The following is a 19,445-nucleotide window of genomic DNA, read 5'->3' on the forward strand; positions in this document are numbered from 1 at the left end:
GTCTGACCTTCGCAGGCTTTGTTGACGTCGTTGTACTTGTAGCCCGCAGGGCAGGAGGTCGTGTCTTTGAGTTCCTGACAAGCGAAGCTGCCTTGTATGTTGATGCATAAGTGTGAGGACCGCTTACAGTTATCCAGCCCTTCTGAACACTCATCGATGTCTGCACGCAAGTATTTCGAAAATCGAATTAATCCTCACTTAGAGCATCTTGAGATTTAGGCCGACATTTTAAGTAAAAATTAAAAGAAGTACTTTTATCAGTCGAGTTCGACAATATTGGGAAAAGTATAAACAAGTAAAAATTACAATAATAAATAATACCTAAAATTAATTTCACGGAAATAAACTTCTATGAATACATTTTCGAAAACATCATAGCAGACTTTAAAAGATCAATTTATGTTCCTTATCTAACTGTCAATAGAAAAATCAAATTGTCACTTAAACAACAGACGTGCGTCAAATATTCAATACTTCTCAGTGATGAGAGGTGTTGACATTCGACATCCCTGTTCCCGCGTTCCTAGCCTAATACCAAAGTAACTGCGATGAAATAATACAAATATGAGTTTTCCAATATGATTAAATTTGTACGATCGACAAAAACTGCAACTTGGTTTTTTATCGAGTTTTTAACTTCATGTTGTGACTTTGTCCATGAGGCATGCAATGGTTTTTACCATAGATGCATAGAATCGAATATTATAGTAAAATGCATAGAATCTAATATTAGTTAACGGCGATAAAAAAGCTGGTCTAATTAAATAGGCCCACATTCTCAGAACTTTGCGCAGAACGCATTAACTCTATAACAATATGCCCCTCGAAATGTTCAGTTAAAAATGTATTGTACAAGGAAATTCGAGAAAGAATTTAAATAAAGTAAGTTTCATCCTGAATAATTCATAAAAATTTCCCTTTCACAACTGCTTCCTTTCCTAAAACGAAATTCAGTTTGGGAAAAATTTTGTTCAGTTTATTACGAAGAAACGGTAAATCGTGTAATCACAAGAGCGTGTTTGAATTGCATGATTACAGAAAATTAATCAAGGTCTTGTGCTCCATAATTAAGCCTGGGTTACCAACAGAAACAACAATGAATTAAGCATACCACACATCAGACCTCACACAATATGTAATAAATGAACACGGTTAAACCGAGATGCCCAATGAGTAAAAACAGAAATAGTCTTAGCTCGTAATTATAAGCAATTATAATCGATGTTGTTCAGCGTAGCCAACATGAATGAAGAGCCGTGATGATACATTCGAAGTTCCATTGCAAATTGACTGTCACGAAAATGTTATTATAGCTATCAAATATGGCGGAACTATTCTGTTATTCATGTCGCTTCATTTAGATGAAGATACTTCAAAATGTATCAGGAATATAGAACACAAACAATGCGCAGCAACGTAACTGCTGGAAAAAATCGCTTCCTGCTCGTTGCAAGATACTAATATCTCAACGAATAAATGTATATTGCAAGGCACTACAGACCGCGGCAGGACTGTAGAGGCATGTCGAAACGGTAGCCCGGAGGACATGTGTCGGGGGGCAGCTGCGTGCAGGTGTAGGAGCCGATGGTGTTGGAGCACAGACCGCCCCGCCCGCACAGCCCGGGCACCGTCACGCACTCGTCCACGTCTGCGGCAGCGGGAGACATGCAGGACACGGTGCAAAGTGATGAGGTGCAAAGAAACACGGTGCTTCAGAAACACGGTGCGAAGTGTTCGTAATGTGAAGCTGAATGTGAGAATGATGAGAGCAAGTTTGTCTAAAACGTGTTTCTGATTGTAGTGGAATAAGTTTTAATGAAAAGAAATTGCAGAGATTAGAATAATGATCGGATGTACTGTAGAGATGTTTCTGAATAGTAAATAATGGAACGACTTTCAAGGGAAAGATGTGGCGAAAAGTGGCATAGTGACAAAGTGTGCCGGTCAATGCGGAAATGTATTTTTATTATTTATTATTTGTAAATAGCTGTGTTATTGATGATTGATTGTGGAGAGAAGTTTAATGGAAAAAGTCTTCGGTAACTGGGAAAGTGACATATATGATCAAATTTCCAAGAAAATAAACTTAAGAGGAATAGCAGAGAAATCTGAAGACCTGCGCTGGCCGGTTTTGAAGCGAGGAGTTCTTAGCGATAAAATTTGATGATGACACTTTGGTGGAGTTAGTTTTTCAATCGATTGCTGTTACTGCAATCGTTTTTCAATCAATTTTGCTAAAATGCACTACTGAGCCAACAAATATTTCAATTGAATATTTGAAGCAAGTCACTACTTCCATCACGTTGCTGAATCTTGTATAGTTAGATATTCTTTCTAGAATAGGTTATACATTTCTTGTGTAATCCTTACTTGCAATAAAAGGTTATACAAGATTCTAAAGATTAAAAGGGTGACAAGATACTTTGAGTTTTAAAGGCAAAATCCATTCAATCTTACTGATCTTTAATGCCTAATATTCTTGAAAATGAACAATGAAGGAAATTTTGCAAGTAACTTGCCTATAGGGTTGTTTATAAGATATGTATGTTGCATTACATACAGAAAATTTCACGCTTATTTCTTGGCAGAAGAGCTTCTTGTGGACGATGAGTCACACGAGCCAGCCGACGACGGAACAGCTTCAAAGCTTGAAATTAAGTTTTATTGTCTCCCTAGGAAGAACAGGAATGCCTTCGGGCATTAAATCAAATGAAATTACCGTTAAAGTGACGACTTCAATTCCTATATGATGCCCGACTCAATTGGAGGGCAGCGCGGCCACGCGTAGCCGTGTACAACACAGGCGTGTACAACACAGGCGTGTACAGCACAGGCGTGTACATCACAGCCGTGTACAGTACAGGCGTGTACATCACAGGCGTGTACATCACAGCCGTGTACAGTACAGGCGTGTACAACACAGGCGTGTACAGTACAGGCGTGTACATCACAGGCGTGTACATCACAGCCGTGTACAACACAGGCGTGTACAACACAGCCGTGTACAGTACAGGCGTGTACAACACAGGCGTGTACAGTACAGGCGTGTACAACACAGGCGTGTACAGCACAGGCGTGTACAGCACAGGCGTGTACAGCACAGGCGCGCAGCACAGTACAACATAGAGCTGCACGGCTCGTCAAGGCAGCAAAGTTCGCAGTAATCGTGCAAGAGTTCACGATTTTTATCTAATGACCAGTTTATTTTATTTGAACCATAAATACTTGTATTATTCCAATCGAACTACAGGAATAAAACAAAAATACCACGATGATTTAGCAGACGAACCCTTCTAGCCATACGGAAATTCTATCCACAATGTAATTTTTCAATGAAAGACTCATTCTAATCATGATGGAACCGGGCGGCATTCTTAACTAGTCATTCATCTTTTACCGCACTCATATTGACCGCTTATACATTTCTCTTAAAAATTATAATGTAAATTCAAATGTTAAGATTGCCTCTATGATGAGACCGATGCAGTTTAATTATTTCACTTATGAGCAGAGGAATACTCACCATCGCAGACCCTGGAGCGCGTGTTGTAGCGGTACCCAGTTGGGCAACGACCAGGAGACCCGGAGAGGTAGTCTTGAGGATCTGTGGCGCTGAGTATGTGGTTGCCTTGGCCCAGACCCACGGCAAGAGGTCCACGGGACACCGGCCCAGTCGTGCTGGGTGTCACCCAGGGAACTGTCAAGCTTCCGTCTGGGTTGACGCAGGCGTATGAACCTTCCTGGTTGAAACAAACCTGAACACCCGGGGTGCAGCTGTGCAACCCCAGTGAGCACTCGTCCAGGTCTGGGTGGTGAGGCAGGGTTACGATGGTGGTGATGTGGTCATACGGAAACGCAGGGTGTGAGGAATGGCATGAAAAGACTGGCAGACTTACGGTACCAAAGCAAGAATGAGTTGTGACTTGGTGACTTAGACGTTATGACAAAGCGATTTAACCGTGAGGTCATGGAAAGCCAAAAAGACTGACAACAGAGCTGAAGTAAAAGTGTGCCAATTATTGAGGATGCTTCAGAAAGCCGGCGAACAACTTGATATTCATTTGGCTTAACGATCAAATCAAATCAGCAGTACCTCAATAATTCGGGTACAAACAAATAATTTTCCCAGAATACCATGTCAACAAGATATAATGCGATACAATTTAAGAAAAATAACACTGTAGAATAGAAAGCTAATATTTTAAATCTTAGAACACCAACAAAAAATTTAACCCAAAAAATACAAGGCCAAAAAGAATTAGATTTAATCTAGCCTTTATATCGTGCGAGTATGAACCTGATGGCACCACAAGATGATGATAGATGACATAATATAAATAGCTGAACACTCAAATATTCCTGAAATTGAATTAAATAAACAAAAAAGACATCAATATACCCAACGAAAGACAGAATTTGTTGCAGTGCATGGATATAATCACACCACGTTGTAGGCTTAATTTAGGAGAAAATGTCTCTAAATGTACAGTATATACCACACAAAACTTGACATCACAATGAATTTTAATGCTGACCTGACTACAAGCCACATACAAATCATTAGGCGCCTACCTGTTACAGAGGATAAAACGGTAACAATAAGCCATGTTCTCACCGTCACAGGACCGTTCATCATCAGCCAGCCTATAGCCCGGGTCGCAGGCACACACGATAGCGATGCCGGTGTCGCGACAGATGTGTTCACACGCGTCGTTGTCGGCGCATCTGTGATGGATGAGTCATGTTTGTCAGGGCAAGTTACGACACATTACACTTTGAAACCGATATAGTCGAAAGAAACATATATAAATAACATAAACAAGACATATAACATAATCTAAAGAAATGTAAAAAAACACTCGCTTATTTTTTTTAAAGACTTCTGTTTACATTTTTTATTTTTACGAGTGACGGCAATGAAATTTAACATCGAAACTGGTATAGATGTTAAAATAGTAAGTACGTAGGTCAATAAAATTATTATGAACGCTGTTAATTGACAGCAAATTTGCGTATTTTTGTAAATATTAGTTTAGTTGGAGGCGCCACCAGAGCAGAGTTCGAACAAAAGCCGAACACATACTTACATGGGTATTATCTATTCTCTTTAGATTTCTTAGTCTCACATTCAGCTTAATAATAAGCTTCACTGTTATTTTATAGCACATTCCTCACTCCGCCTTTTGACCTGTTGTCGAGTCTCATCACATCAAGTATAGGATAAATTCTCGATACAAGGGCACACCCAGTATTGCCTTGCAATTCTTGTACACAGAAACCTTTTCAGCAATCAGCATCGTCGGTGAAGCAGACCAAATTAACTGCAGTGTTCGAACGCTCATTTGAAATTCAGAGACACGCCCTATGCCTAACAGCGGTCACGGACTCAACTCATTAATTCACTGAGCGATCCCGCAAGAAAGAAAATCCTTGCCGCCGTTAATTTTTTATTTTCAGAATTGCAGGAGTATGAAGGATGCTTGCCGTCATCCCGAGCGTTGTGTTTGCTTCGCATCTTAGTAATCGCCCGCTGCAAACGTCGAGGCACGAATCAAGAATCAGGAAGGATCCGGGAGCCGGTAAAAAAGTTGACACGTGTCTATCAGAGCGATCATCAATCACGGTCAGTAAACATACGTCAGCAATCGAAATCACACTTTTCAACTGCAAATATTTTGTAACTTTCTGATGTATTACATTTGAAACAACGTCATTACAAAAATTAATCTGCCACACTTAGCAAAATATTTTTCTTGAAATGCGGTCAGCCGTAGAGCTGCATAACGCTGAATAGTAGGCCTGATGTGGACTGTCGCCGATTCTTTTACTTTTCGTTACTTGTTCACAGAAGATCTAAAATCGTGTCATTTGACCGGATATTTTCAGGACTGACGATAGTTTGAAATGAACTTCCATCGGGTTCGATATGGTGCTAGGCAATTCAAGTCTGAACATATATTTTTCTATAGCTTTATCTAGTCTGTTCTTGAACGCGCATGCCAATCATTAACTAAAATTAGCGCCTCCTTAAACGATAATAACAGTTCAATAAATTGTTAGATCATCTCTACTGATGACTTGTTGCGAAGTGCTTACCGATCAATCGGTTCCTGCTGAAGACAAGTCTTCTTGTCGACTGAGAGCGTGAAGCCCGGGTGACACTGACACGTGTAGGAGCCGACGGCTGGCACGCATATATGGGCGCACAGTTGGTCGCGGAACAACAGGCACAAGTTGTCTGAATCTGGGAGACCACGAAAGAATCGAGACAATTCGGATAGTCATTTCATTGGGGACGGTTATAATTGAACAAACATGCCAGAATAGTGATGGGCAATCACAATTCCACGTGCTATTTTTCTGCTTCATCTAATCGCAATGCATGGCAGAATTTGCGCATAAGAACAGCAAGGATAAAACGAGCTTTTTATTTTCCTCACCAGCAACAGGAGACGAAGATCCAGGATATAGCAGCGTATTGTCTGCAGAGCAAAATAATGGCACGTAAAAATTACGGAGCGAAAAAATCATAATTATAATTGGCACCTAATTAAACTTTATTTCATTCAAGTCTCAAGTTTGCATACCTAAATTCTGAAATTTTATAGTTTCTTAGCGTTAATATTGCCAGCACTACTTTGAAAAATATCATGACAGAAATATAACCATTCATATTTTTCAAGACCGCATACTTCACTCTTAATCGAGGAAAGGAAGAGTTCCATTATTTCCATTACGAGTCCTACAGGAAACAATGCGTTCGAACAAAACAGGTTGACGCGTTCACAGACTTATTGGACTCTTATCAGTAAAGTGGCATGGATTCGGGTGTGGCTTACAATTACAAAAAGTAAAAATGTATATGATTGATAGATATTCCAAATAATATAATTTATATTCTCTTCGCACCGTGCACGCGTTCAGGTTGTTCCCGTGGCAGGACAGGCAACTGTGGGTGCAGCTGTGTGCAGCATTGCGTGTAGGCGACGTCCCACGGGAACCCGAACTGCAAGGACCTGAAGGAACAACTCAGCGCCATAGACCCGCTCACGAGGCCCAACTTGCAGCCCTCGCAACAGTCCTGGAAATGCGAGATGTCGACGCAACCTTTAGGGCAATTCATTGTAAAAGTTTCCAGGCCATTTGAAAGCATGAATCGAAAATTACTCACAGAGACGTGCAACAAGGATAATTCCGGGATTAAAAGGCAAGCCTTATGAAGAGAATTAAAGATTATGAAGCTTCCAAGCCTCTTTTATCGACCTCTGCGTGGTGACCTCATTGAAGTATACACGTATACCAACGGTTATACAAGGTCTTAGAAGGATTACTGGAATTTGAAACAAGAACCAGCACCAGGGGCCACGGCTATAAACTAAAAAAATGCGTTGTAACACATCCATGCGACAACATTTCTTCTCGCTTCGGTTCACCGACATGTGGAACAGCCTCCCTGATAGCATCGTTGACGCTCCGAGTATGAACGCGTTCAAGAAAAGACTAGACGAAGCTATGCACGGGAGCATGTGTTTAATCTTAAAATGCCTAGCACCTTACGAGCCTTGCAATAAGCCCAGCAGCTATCTCAATCAATTCGTCAGTTATGGAACGATCGGGTTCATAAGGCCGGATCTCTGTGGAATCAAGTCACGAAACGTACAAGAATCGGCAACAGGCCATGGGCCTATTTCTTCAGTGCCGGCACTTCTATTCTATTCTAACAATTTGAGAGCGAAGTATATACTAAACAATTTAGCATGTTTCAATTAAAAATATTTCGAAAGCCAGCTCCATCAATAAAAATTAGAATAATAAAAGTGCAATGATAAAATTGTACAACGAAAGGACTATAAAAAGGGATTAAACCTTAATTGATCAATGATGAGGATCTGCCCACTGGTAAAAGTGTGGCCAAGTAGTTCATAGTAACGAGATTGGGGCAGTGAGGTGCGGGTTCGAACCCAGCTCTGTGCGCCAGTTTCTGGTCAGAATCGGCAAGGAGGCCGGGCGGTTAAGCAAAGCACAATTGGAGCAGTGAGTTGCGAGTTCGAGACCGAAACAAGCTGTGAATATTATGCGATGTTAAGACTCGGCGACAGGCCTACGACCTAATAAACGCTAAAAGAGACATCTGTATTCACTTCAGTCAATAAAGTTTTATCTCAGAAACGTTTCTCGCACGTAATCAGTCTTCATAAGTTCATATGAAAACGCGTAAATATTTACTTTTTTTATCGATATGCTGACATTTTTTCTGAAACATTTACATGATTCTAAATGAACCAGACATATTATTCAGCCAACATAAAAGAGGCTAAATTGATGCTTTGAATATGGAGTTCCCATAAAAATTATTATTTGCCGCTGTATTATATAATGAAACAAACGTGCGCGTCTAAATGACAAACTGAATTGTATATACTAGTGAGGTTAATTAATCGAGGATTTATACCTATATTATAATGTCGAGCTACTATACGAACAAAGACGTTCTAACCTTGTAGTATTCGCCGCCAAGCGCCGCAGGTACTCGGCAGTCATGTCCTTTCTGAGCAGCTTGTTTGCCTTTCTCGCATTGCTCTTCCCTGCACCAAAAATACGCTTCAAACTCTTGACAGTTCAAATGCAGAATTTAATTATACGATATAGAAATTCTAATCTATATGTTAACATCAAAAAATTAAAAAATTGTTTCAAATCCGTGTCACCAGCTAATTATACTGAAGAAAGAATCAGACCGCGCCACTGGGTGCCATAGCTCATGTTTAATTAAGAGTATTTGCAATTTAGTATGAAGAAGCTCAAGGAATGAGGAGGACACCTGTAGAGACGGAGGCAGCAGATGGCAGCAGCGGTGAGGCAAATGGACTGATGCTCCGACGGCTCCCCTGTCACGGGCGTCGGGAACTCCGCGCAGGTCTTGTCGTCACGCGCCCAGTTGGCACCAAGGGCGCAACATCGAGCCAAGGTTGATTCCACATCGCCTGACGAGAATAATAAAGAAAATGTGTAAACATAACCTCAACGAAAGCATCTAAAAAGTATAATATGGTAAACGTAAGGTAGACGTGCAAGCCTAATTTATGAGACATAAGTTTCTTAAAACGTGCGTTAAAGCGAGATCTCAGGTTTTAAATCTGTAATGAATTTTATCTTGAGGAATTTTGTAATTGTTTTAGCTTGAGGAATTTTGTTTGCTGTTCTACTTTAATAAACTTGGAACCTGGACCAAGCCTAATAACCCCAAACACCCCATCGGAAGTTACCGTCAACGAATTAAAGAAACCCGTCCGTTGGAACCTGAACTAATAGGAACATAACAAAATCTTGGTTCTATATCCCCGCCAGTCTCGGTTGGGGGTTGCTCGCTGCCGACACTGACACAACAAACAGAGCACGATCGACGCCTCATTGGAGTTTGGCGATCTATTATCCTCCCCTATGTTTATAGCAGCCAATAGAGCTCTGTTGACGCCAGGCCTTATATGTTTGTTGCTACAACTCGCGCTGCTTACGACTTGCTACGACTTACGACTACCGAGGGAGTGATAAATGAATGACTCTTCTTAGATCGAAGATATTTCATCGGTCCCTAACTTCTCCATTGAATTGCTTCCCATTAACTGCTCTCGGATTTGGATTCATAACGCAATATCACAAAAAAAACACATAAAGAATAATGACAATATAGCATTGCCTCATGACATCAATCCTCGGATACGATCTAGTCTAGTTGACTTTATGACGGAACTTTTTTCTAATTGTGAAAAATCACAAACAAGGTAGCCGGCTAGAAATGCAGTAAGTAGATAGCCGGCTATATAGATATGAAGTAGATTAATTCTAATACAAAACAAGATAGCCGGCTAGAAATGAAGTAGAATAATTCAGAATTAAATGACCCAAAATCGAGACGCAAAATATCTGAACCTTGATTTTCTGAAATCCCAGAAGTCGTAAAATAAAGTAAGTCGTTCAGTCGCACCCCGGCGCTGTAAGTGTCAGAGCTGTGCGACGATATCCCAGGGTGCGCCAGATGGGCGCAATGGGTCCCAAGATGAAGCCATCTTAGCAGGAACGGGAATTATCCAGAAATAAATATACTTCTCTGCGAGATGACCTTCAGCCCATGGAGTTTTCCTTCAAAAATGAAGCCTCTCGAATGCAGAAGAAATTTCATTCCCACTTTATATCGTTTGACAAAATTGGAAAGAAACATTAATAGAACAAAACCATAGTAATCTCAAAATTGAATTATTTCATGGTGATTAGTTTTACACAATTGGGTTTTAAATCAATGTCATGCTGAGATGTAGGAACAAACGCAGAATAGATCAGTACATAATTTTTTTCGACTGAAAGGAAACCATAGGCTGGGATTGTATTTTATTTTTACTAAACATGGCATCGAACTGAAGCCAATAAATCAATGAGCAATTACCTTATATTTTAGATTTTGCTTTGCCAATATTACTTTCTCGGTTACTAAGAATACGGAGGAGACAATAAACTTTAATCAATGTCGTCTCATGTTACGTACAACATTATGTAGATCACTCGGGCTGTCGGTAAGTAGATCACTCTTATCAAAGCAAGACAATGACACGTACAGGAAGTATTCGACCGCAACTTCAGTAACGGGACTTTACCATATGCAACACCGGAGAAGGATCGGTCATTGTTTGGCGCTGACACTACATGCAGTGACTAAACTGTTATGGCACGAGCTTCGCGACAGGACGATAGCGAGGCAGCTGGGCAAGAACTACTAATGAAAATTATTTATGAATTGTCTGCCCCGTTAGAATCGGATGCGAGTGACCAACTTTAGCATAAACTAATATTATTTAGCACGCGTACTAAAGTATACTCACAAGTAATTTTTATCTTCATGTGAAACATTTTTTTGGTAAATTCTGAAAAATAAATCGTTTGTTATTCATTCAATCTTCTCAACGATTCACCGCCAGTGCTTCGTACCTGTGCTAATTTTCATTTATTTCAAAGTTGCAGGCAAGATTAAACCCCCCAGAATGAGACAACTCACCACTGACGACTGGGAGGATGAACGCGAAGGCGGCCGCAACCACGACGGTGGACGCTGGTGACGCCCAACTCTTTGTGACGCCAAGCTTCATCTCGGATTATAAATGATCTATTATTAAACTACGGAGTTAGCTCATTTGAGGCTCATTATTGTTGTTTCTTAAGCGCTAATCTTTTCGACTTTCCACTCCTATTAATTCAACTCAGAAAAGTCCTTATTCACAATATTAAACTTGTCACTCAATGACTATTGGAATTTCTTCACCAATTCCTCAAGAATATATGAAGAGATACATTTTTTCTCTGTGAAGTAAAACTTTTTTCTTAGACTAATAAAAACACAAAATAAAATTTTTAAATGTGAGAAACAATGATATAAGTACAATCATTTTAGGATACTTATAGGAAATAAAAGTTGCAGTAGCAACTATTACGAATGTCGTTGGAGCTAGGAGCTTGTGCGCCGTAGTTTCCAGAGAACTAGAAGATCAGTGCGGTTAGGTTTCCTGTCAGATTAAAATTATTCAGACAAGCGAGCGCAGAGCATGGGCAAACTTGTTTTTAATTTCATTAATCTTTTCGGCGGGCTTATTAACGATGCAGTCAGCAGTTTTCAAAATGATTAAAAAAAGTCTCAAAAGGAGCGAATTTGCGGTTTCAGGCTCGGCGTGCAGGCAGGACGGACCACCCTGTCTCGTCAGGACATAGATGGGCCACTCATGAGGACCGCAGCGCAGCTCGCCGAGGCCGGCAATCAAGGCCGTGATATGTGGTCCTACCCTCAACTGAACCCGACCCTGCGTACAGCATCCCTCAGTTGGCCCACCATCTCAGACATGTCAATGTAAATCAAGAATCATAAAGGCGCAGTTCAACCCGCTGTTTTATGGTCGAAACCGCAATAAAGAATGTGAATTGCGGCGAGTCAATACCGTATAGATCGCTTCTCTGGGCATCAAGAAAAATAAGTGCTTGGGAACGCGCGTCGATGCCTGCCAAGGACGTGTTTTCCATTAATATGATCATAACGAAACATATGAAACATATGATCATAAACATATGATCATAACGAAACATATGATCATAGAATCGGACCTAGAATGTTTGCGTGAAAAATATAACGTTTAAATATTGAAATCGTGAAAAATCTCGCAAAAACGCAAGATTTAACTAGATTCCTCTGATTATACCTACTAAACTTTCATTTTGGCCTCGGCTGTTAAGAACCTTTCCCACTCGCAATTGACTCGATTTTGCTTGCATTAGAAGTATGATCTTCATCAATTTCCTAAGCAGAAGACAATTTTAATCTTACTGACCAAGTCAAGGTCATGGTCGGAAAGCAACATGTCTTCATTATTTGCCGTCCTGGTCGCTACCCGTACTGGAATTTGTATTAAAACAGGTGAGTGTAGGCATTCAACATAAATAGGTTCCCTCAACCTAACGTATTCACGAAGGCAGTCGAATGCATTCACATCACTAATGCAGCTCCACTCAGGCAGCATTGCGTCAAGTACGACCTCAACCTTATACGTCACTTAGCGGTAAGCAGACCAGGCAGGCACTAGATTGAGTTACACGAGTCTAGCCTCAAGAGGCAACACGGCCTCAGCATTAGCGGCAACACGTCAGTGTGAGCTCGCTTTGATTCGGTCATCAAGAAGGCGTCACTCCCCATCGACACAATCGAAGATGTCAATTTGTTCGGCAAGACCAGTACTTATGAATTGAAACTCAAGACAAAAATAATAATCGTTTTAAGTTGTTTAATTTGTTGTTAAAAAAAGAATTCGTAGGAGTCGGAATTTCCCCAAGCCAGAAATAAATTACATTTCCCAATTGCATGGCTCTATTTCAATTTAAACGCAATTTTTTAGATAGGTTATGCATTTGAAATGTAGCTCAAAGGACTGGTTTAGCTGCTGGAAAGAATGCAAACACATTTCCCAACGCAGTTTTAAAGCACTCAGAACCTGTAATGGTAAGCCAATGGCCCATAGTGTGTAAAAAACTGTATCCAAAATTTATATTCAGATTTGATGGCAGATGTGACAGGAAAAATTGTAAAATGCTAAATGGGGGAATTCTACAAAACTAACGCTTAAACTTCGTCTTTGATTGAAGTGTAACAAAAAAATCAACTATATTAAAAATATTAACCGAAGCAAGGATCACGGAAACAAGCGCAGAATATGAAGCGAGCGTCGGATCTCGTGACATTAAAGTCACTTCCCTTACAAGAAGAGTTTTACAGATTTCAGAGTTCGTTCCTAAGAATAGTCTGCAAGGAAAAAGCCGAGATTCGCTTAAGACACGCTTCAATATTAGATAATTCCAATGAATGTTGTTGTTCCTGCCTCGAGGATTGTGCAGCTACGACACCAATTTCAGGGTCAGCATTCTACCAGAAGTGATGACAAGTACTTCAAAATTTTATTCCGAAAATTTTTAATAGCGATTTAAATCTAGTGCACTATATAGGCCAGATATGAACAGTCCTGTGACCAATAAAATATTCAACTGCGTATGAGTAACTTCCTTATAAATGTTATACATAAATCTAAAGAAAAACTGCAGTGTCGTTTATTTTGCAATGGAGCAGTCGGTGTGTCACGAGGGAAAGAAATGCGGCTCGCGTCGAAATAGTGGGCCACGGCGGTAAATAAATTGCATAAAGAGCGACGTCGTGCGTCGCTCTTTATGTCGCCTAGGACGGACCATTTAGACTAGGACCGTTTACGACGGTCTATCCCAAATCCTGTCATTATCGTGATCCCTAATCACGTTAATAATAACGAAGCTAATGTGTTTCAATAGAATAAAAACTTCTTCAAACCCATATCTTAGATACAATTTCCATTTTACAAACGTTTCAAAATATGAAAAATCTACTATTTTCCGTCTTTTAAACTTATTTTATATTTTATATTTACTAATTACAACATCAAATTTCAATTTGATCTAAGCCTTTCAACCCTCTCTTTCATTTTTAATTTTCTCTTACTGAGAATGAAATTTCAGATTCTTGTAAACCTCGACACGATAAGTATTGCGAACGAGCGTCCGACAGCCTCCATACGAGTATATTTGTGGTGCCAGGCTACAAACATGCATACACACCCAAAGCCACACACAACCGCACACAGATTGAGAAGTCTATATTATATTACAAGCTTCACTCAAGTCTTTAAATCATTCAGCATCAAAAAATGTCAAGAAGAAAATAACTAACGTCTTTCGCACATGATTTGTATTCCATGTTAACGAAGTTAGATACGGAATCTCTTCTGATGAAGCTGCAACAATATTTGTGACAAATAATAGCATAGAAATCTTAAGGATCTATTTATCCTCTTGGATAAATACGGAAACACCTGCGCTTCCAAGCTGGAACTTTACCCAGCCACTTCACACGGCAACACACAGCTTGTGGACGTGATATCTAATGTGAATAGCAATCCTTTGTCGGATGCTATGTTTGTCTCTGGTAAATGCCCACGGCATAGTGAGACGCAGGAGAGGCTGTGCAATGAAAACGACGATGCAGAAAAGAGGAGCACAGGTGCGTAAAGCTCAATAATGTAGGACGGGAATGATGATTACCTAGCGTATCTATAGAACATTTAACAAATTCTTGGAATGGGTGGTACTGGATGCCAATAAGGAATAAGTAGGAAAATCATGCAGTAAAATGATGTATTTTGAAGCAACAGGTTGACTTCCGCCAATAATTAATGTTTATCACAGCGGGTATAATTACTTGGATTATTCAATGAAATAATGAGCCTGCCACTGGAAAATAACCAGTGAATCGAATTGATAAGTACGCCAACCTCAAAAATTTGCGTGCAATTTTTCTTCTACACGCAATGAATTCTGTGAATTTATAATAAAGAAGACGCGAATAAATATTCGCGAGCATACGATTGTCTAGTAGCAAGACGACAATCCTTGAGAGCTTGATAGTAATGGTCAGAGCATCGATATGTCTGATGCGCAAGTCAAGTGCCACTCCTTTGATAAAACTCATGAAGGTCTTGATTATGTTAGATCAGAAGATGATGAATAGGGGAATACCGTAAGAGATCATAAATTCACGATCCTCACGTAAATAATCGAAGAAAATTCCGGTCATTCATAAATTATTATACCTCGCCGGTAAAATATATGTTACTCATTCGATTTTCATTCCATAGGATTTTCATTCGATAGCATTTTTAATTTATTCATTTATATAAACGAATGTTATTTATTAATTTCAAACTTTATTATATCTGTATATTAGTAGATTATACTATGTGGTTACATTTTATTTACGTGAATATTTACGAGCATTTCTGCTTGAATTATTTGGCATAGAAGGAGGCGACGAGCGCTGCTCTCAGACGGCAGCCTGGGACGCGCCGGCGCCTGCGCGCGGTCGGGGCATTGCTTATCTCCAGCCGCTCTCGCTGGATGGGACGAGCACTCGCTACATGAACTGTATCTCCTAATACAGGTCACTACTGATAAAACAATATATTGTATAGATGAACGAGGGTATTACTGATAAATGAGTTTCCTAATTAAAATAACGGTCAGGTGATTGGATTGTTTAGTTATTCACGTTTCTGCTGAAAGATCCGCAGATGAATATTGATGAATAAGGTGTACGCCGTAGAACAGAGAAAGTTCCTCATCAATTATAATTAACAAAATGGTATTTCTGAATAATTTGGCATAAAATATTTCAAACGCCCGAAATATTTTTTACATCGCAAAATATTACGTTCCAGCATTGTGGCTTGGCGTAAAGTTTAAAAATAACTAACTAAAGTAGATCTAGTTCAGTGAAACTTATGTGCCCGCAACAATTCGGCATTTCCGAGAACATATTGAACAAATTTGAACCGCAACTTATATGAACAAATTTGAGAAGCAAATCTTGTACAAAAGGCAATCTACTTTTTTCCATTGCCGACTCTAACAATCGTGTCCCAAACTAACCCGTCGTACAACGCACGGCATAAGTGTAGTCAAGTAAATTAGTGTTGCAATTCAAAATAGAGCCATTCAAATACTATTTTAAGATCAACACCACTGATTACAATAAAATTGTTACAAGATGCCAATCTGCCAAATCAGAACAGAATCAGTCAGGTTTGCGATTCGATCAACTTTTTGCATGATATGCATGATTCGATCAACTTGCAACTTTAGATCCCTGAATATGCGGGAAACTATGCTAAACACATTACTAGCAAACAAAACATATTATAAAGATATCACGTATTCAAGCAGTTCAAGAGACTTGGGAATTGAATTCAAGTCTTTATAATTGGAATTACAGAACAAAAGAATTAAGTACGGTAATGGTTGCAAACTTATTCAATATTTTACAGCGCATGGTCTGCAGGATTTTATTTAAAATTTTGGCACATGAATCTTTGGGCAATTGTCTTGACCTTAAAAGACATATTATATTAAAGACTGAAATAAAGCACAATTAAGACACGTCACGATTTACATCGTAGATCTGAACTACACGCATTGCCAACAATTACCGGCAACATCGCTACAGTGGCCCAGCGTTACACGCACCACACCACTACCGCATCCGCGCAACAACTGAGGTCTGAGCTGTGACGAGTCTTCGGCTGTGCACACGGAATTTCACGGATCTTAACTCCGTGCCGCCAATCGGCAATGATCTTAATCATGGTTGAACTAGTATATAGTCCAACCATGGATATTAATTTTCTTCTAAAAGACAAATTAATTTTCAGTTATATACATAAATGATTTCGCGGAGCTAGGAAAAGGGGCATCACTAGTAGGTTTTATGGACAGGGTAAGGGGCTAATCCTCCAAATTAGTGAAAAGTATAGTCATGTTTTTTATAAGGTCCCAGAAGGATTACTAGAATTTGAAACAAGAACCAGCACCAGGGGCCACGGCTATAAAGTAAAAAAAACTGCGTTGCAACTCATCCTCACGACAATATTATTCTTCTTCTCGCTTCGAGTAAACCGACATGTGGAACAGCCTCACGTCTCGGACAAATTTACGGCCGGACTCGGATATACGGAAAAACGACTGGCATTTTTTGAAGCTTTAAATTGCCATTGACCAAGAGCCGTATACATATAACCGTATTACTCGCAAAGAAAGGCAAAATCGAAAAAATTGTCACGAGCTAAACAACACCGTTGGGAGGTCAGGTATTTTATTTACAAAACTTCGTTCAAATCTGTTCAGTAGTTTAGACGAAAATTCTTGATCACTGCGAATTTAAGCACGTATTACTATTTAAGTCAGGAATAGAATAGAATAGAAGTGTCGGCACTGAAGAAATAGGCCCATGGCCTGTTGCCGATTCTTGTTCATAGAATATAATAGAAGTGTCGGCACTGAAGAAATAGGCCCATGGCCTGTTGCCGATTCTTGAATTTTTCGTGACTTGATTCTATGGGATCCGGCCTTTGGAACCCGATCTTTCCATAACTGACCGATCTTTCCATAATGAAAGTGAAATGAAAAAAACTCGCGAACGAAGGCAAATCGAAAAAATTTTCACAAGCTTAACATCGCCGTTTGATATTTAGGTGTGTATATTCAAAATTTCGTTCACATATGTTCTGTAGTTTGGAAGAAATTCCTTGATCACTGCGAATTTCGGCATGTACCGCCATATAACTCGCGAATGAAGGCGAAATTTGGACAATTTTCACGAGCTAAACATTACCATTATGCCCTAATGAATAAGTGTACCAAGTTTCATCGAGCTGCGTTCACTATTTTGGGAGATATTCGGTGATCAGTGAATTTGGAGACCGGCCGCGTCCGGCCGTAAAATTGTTCGAGACGTAGACTTCCCGTTTACATCGTTGACGCTCCAAGTGTGAACGCGTTCAAGAACAGACTAGATGAAACCACGTAGAAATATATGTTCAAACTTGAAATGCCTAGCACCATATCGAACCTGGTGGAAGTCTAGTAGCAATTTCAAACCATCGACAGTTACGAAAATATCCGGTCGAATGACCTGTTTTTAGATCTGTGGACAAGTCACGAAAAATACAAGAATCGGCGACAGGCCATTGCTGGCCTATACATGAGCGCCGACATCACTATGATATGATAAATGCCCAGCTGATGTGAGACTTGTAATGGCACAAACAGCTAACTACATTTTTAGTACAGTACAACCACAAACCGAGATGTATTGAATGCTAACAAAAATGACAATATATTCAGTTCATATTATATTGAATTGGTAGATTTTTTAAATAATACAAATTTTAATTATTGAACATTTACTTATTTAGGGGCATAAGAATATTTTAGTAGTTAAGCCCCCGAACATAGGCATAATGAATGACGCCACTGGCTAAAATGTTTTTCACGGAATTTATTTATTTGATACTTCCTACTATTTTTATGCTTAAAGCGCAAGAATGCATTGGAAGTGTATATTTGGAATGTTTCTGTAGCACTCGTTCAATGTATGTCAATTGGGTAACTCGTTTGTTTTTGGTGGCAGAGTGGTTACGGTCATCAAAATTCAAGCAGCGAGTCGAAGGTTAAAAACCCGTAACTGGCTGTGAAAGTGCTTCGAAACTGGCAAGGTGGTTAAGAGTCATAGCATAGCATCTCCGGCGTTGAATGGTAGCCCGGTATAGGCCCGTCGCCAATTCTTGTTACGAGTTAAGACTTAATCAAAGCTGGCACCACTACACTATCCAATAGTTGCACAAGACGTTTCCCAAAGATTAAAAAAAAGTAATGTCTACCTAATGTAAATGTATTAAATTTAAAGTCACTTCTTTCAAGCACTTACAATGACACGCTTCGTTCGTTTTTTTTTTTCACACGCTGAGTGGAGAAAAAATAGCAACCATTGAACGACCAAGAAGTGCTTTAGTAAGCATTTAATGATTTCGGTATCAATATACTTCAGGATTATTTTTAATGATAAAATCAAATATCGAAAGCTGCTACGAGGCACATGTAGTTAATAAGGATTAATTGAATTGTTTGATGATTCGAGCGCAAGGCATTCATAGCGAGCCACGTGAGCAATAAAATATAATAGCTGTCGAACGCGATGGCCAGCAATTAGCGGACAGCGACGTCTTTCACGACTAAACGAGGCTCGAGGGACGAGTTCTAAATTTCTGCCTAATTGGCAGGGACTAACAACGCTCGCAATCTTAATGACACTTCAGATGAAGCCTATGATGCGTCCCGCAAGCTAGCTGCACTTAAAAATAACTCCCTAATTTTACATACATTGGAACCTCTCTTAAAGAGTTCAGCCGAAACATGGAAGAACTTATCATTCACGCATATACTAAGCATACGTGTGCTAGGATATCAAAAAATTAGCAAAAGGAAAATGAATGAACAATCAAGGT

The 19,445-nt window shown here is 39.7% G+C and overlaps 1 protein-coding gene across 5 annotated transcripts in view; it reads right to left on the minus strand.

The window, feature by feature from the left end:
- LOC108683347 (fibrillin-3) overlaps positions 1-11,378 on the minus strand; it is a 30,254-nt gene extending 18,876 nt beyond the window's left edge. For all 5 annotated transcript variants that reach the window (XM_047879495.1, XM_018172657.2, XM_018172654.2 and 2 more), the window contains exons 1-10: positions 11,048-11,378; positions 8,822-8,984; positions 8,498-8,585; positions 6,910-7,081; positions 6,441-6,482; positions 6,097-6,244; positions 4,616-4,725; positions 3,524-3,805; positions 1,502-1,648; positions 8-160 (exon numbers count right to left, since the gene is read on the minus strand). In XM_047879495.1, coding sequence (XP_047735451.1) covers positions 8-160; positions 1,502-1,648; positions 3,524-3,805; positions 4,616-4,725; positions 6,097-6,244; positions 6,441-6,482; positions 6,910-7,081; positions 8,498-8,585; positions 8,822-8,984; positions 11,048-11,138 — 1,396 coding nt within the window. In that variant the 5' untranslated portion in view covers positions 11,139-11,378. The remainder of the gene's footprint in view (positions 1-7; positions 161-1,501; positions 1,649-3,523; positions 3,806-4,615; positions 4,726-6,096; positions 6,245-6,440; positions 6,483-6,909; positions 7,082-8,497; positions 8,586-8,821; positions 8,985-11,047) is intronic.
- Between the last annotated feature and the right edge of the window lie 8,067 nt (positions 11,379-19,445).

This window comes from Hyalella azteca, unplaced genomic scaffold, assembly GCF_000764305.2.
Source record: "Hyalella azteca isolate HAZT.00-mixed unplaced genomic scaffold, Hazt_2.0.2 contig3170, whole genome shotgun sequence".
Taxonomy (NCBI): Eukaryota; Metazoa; Arthropoda; class Malacostraca; order Amphipoda; family Hyalellidae; genus Hyalella; species Hyalella azteca.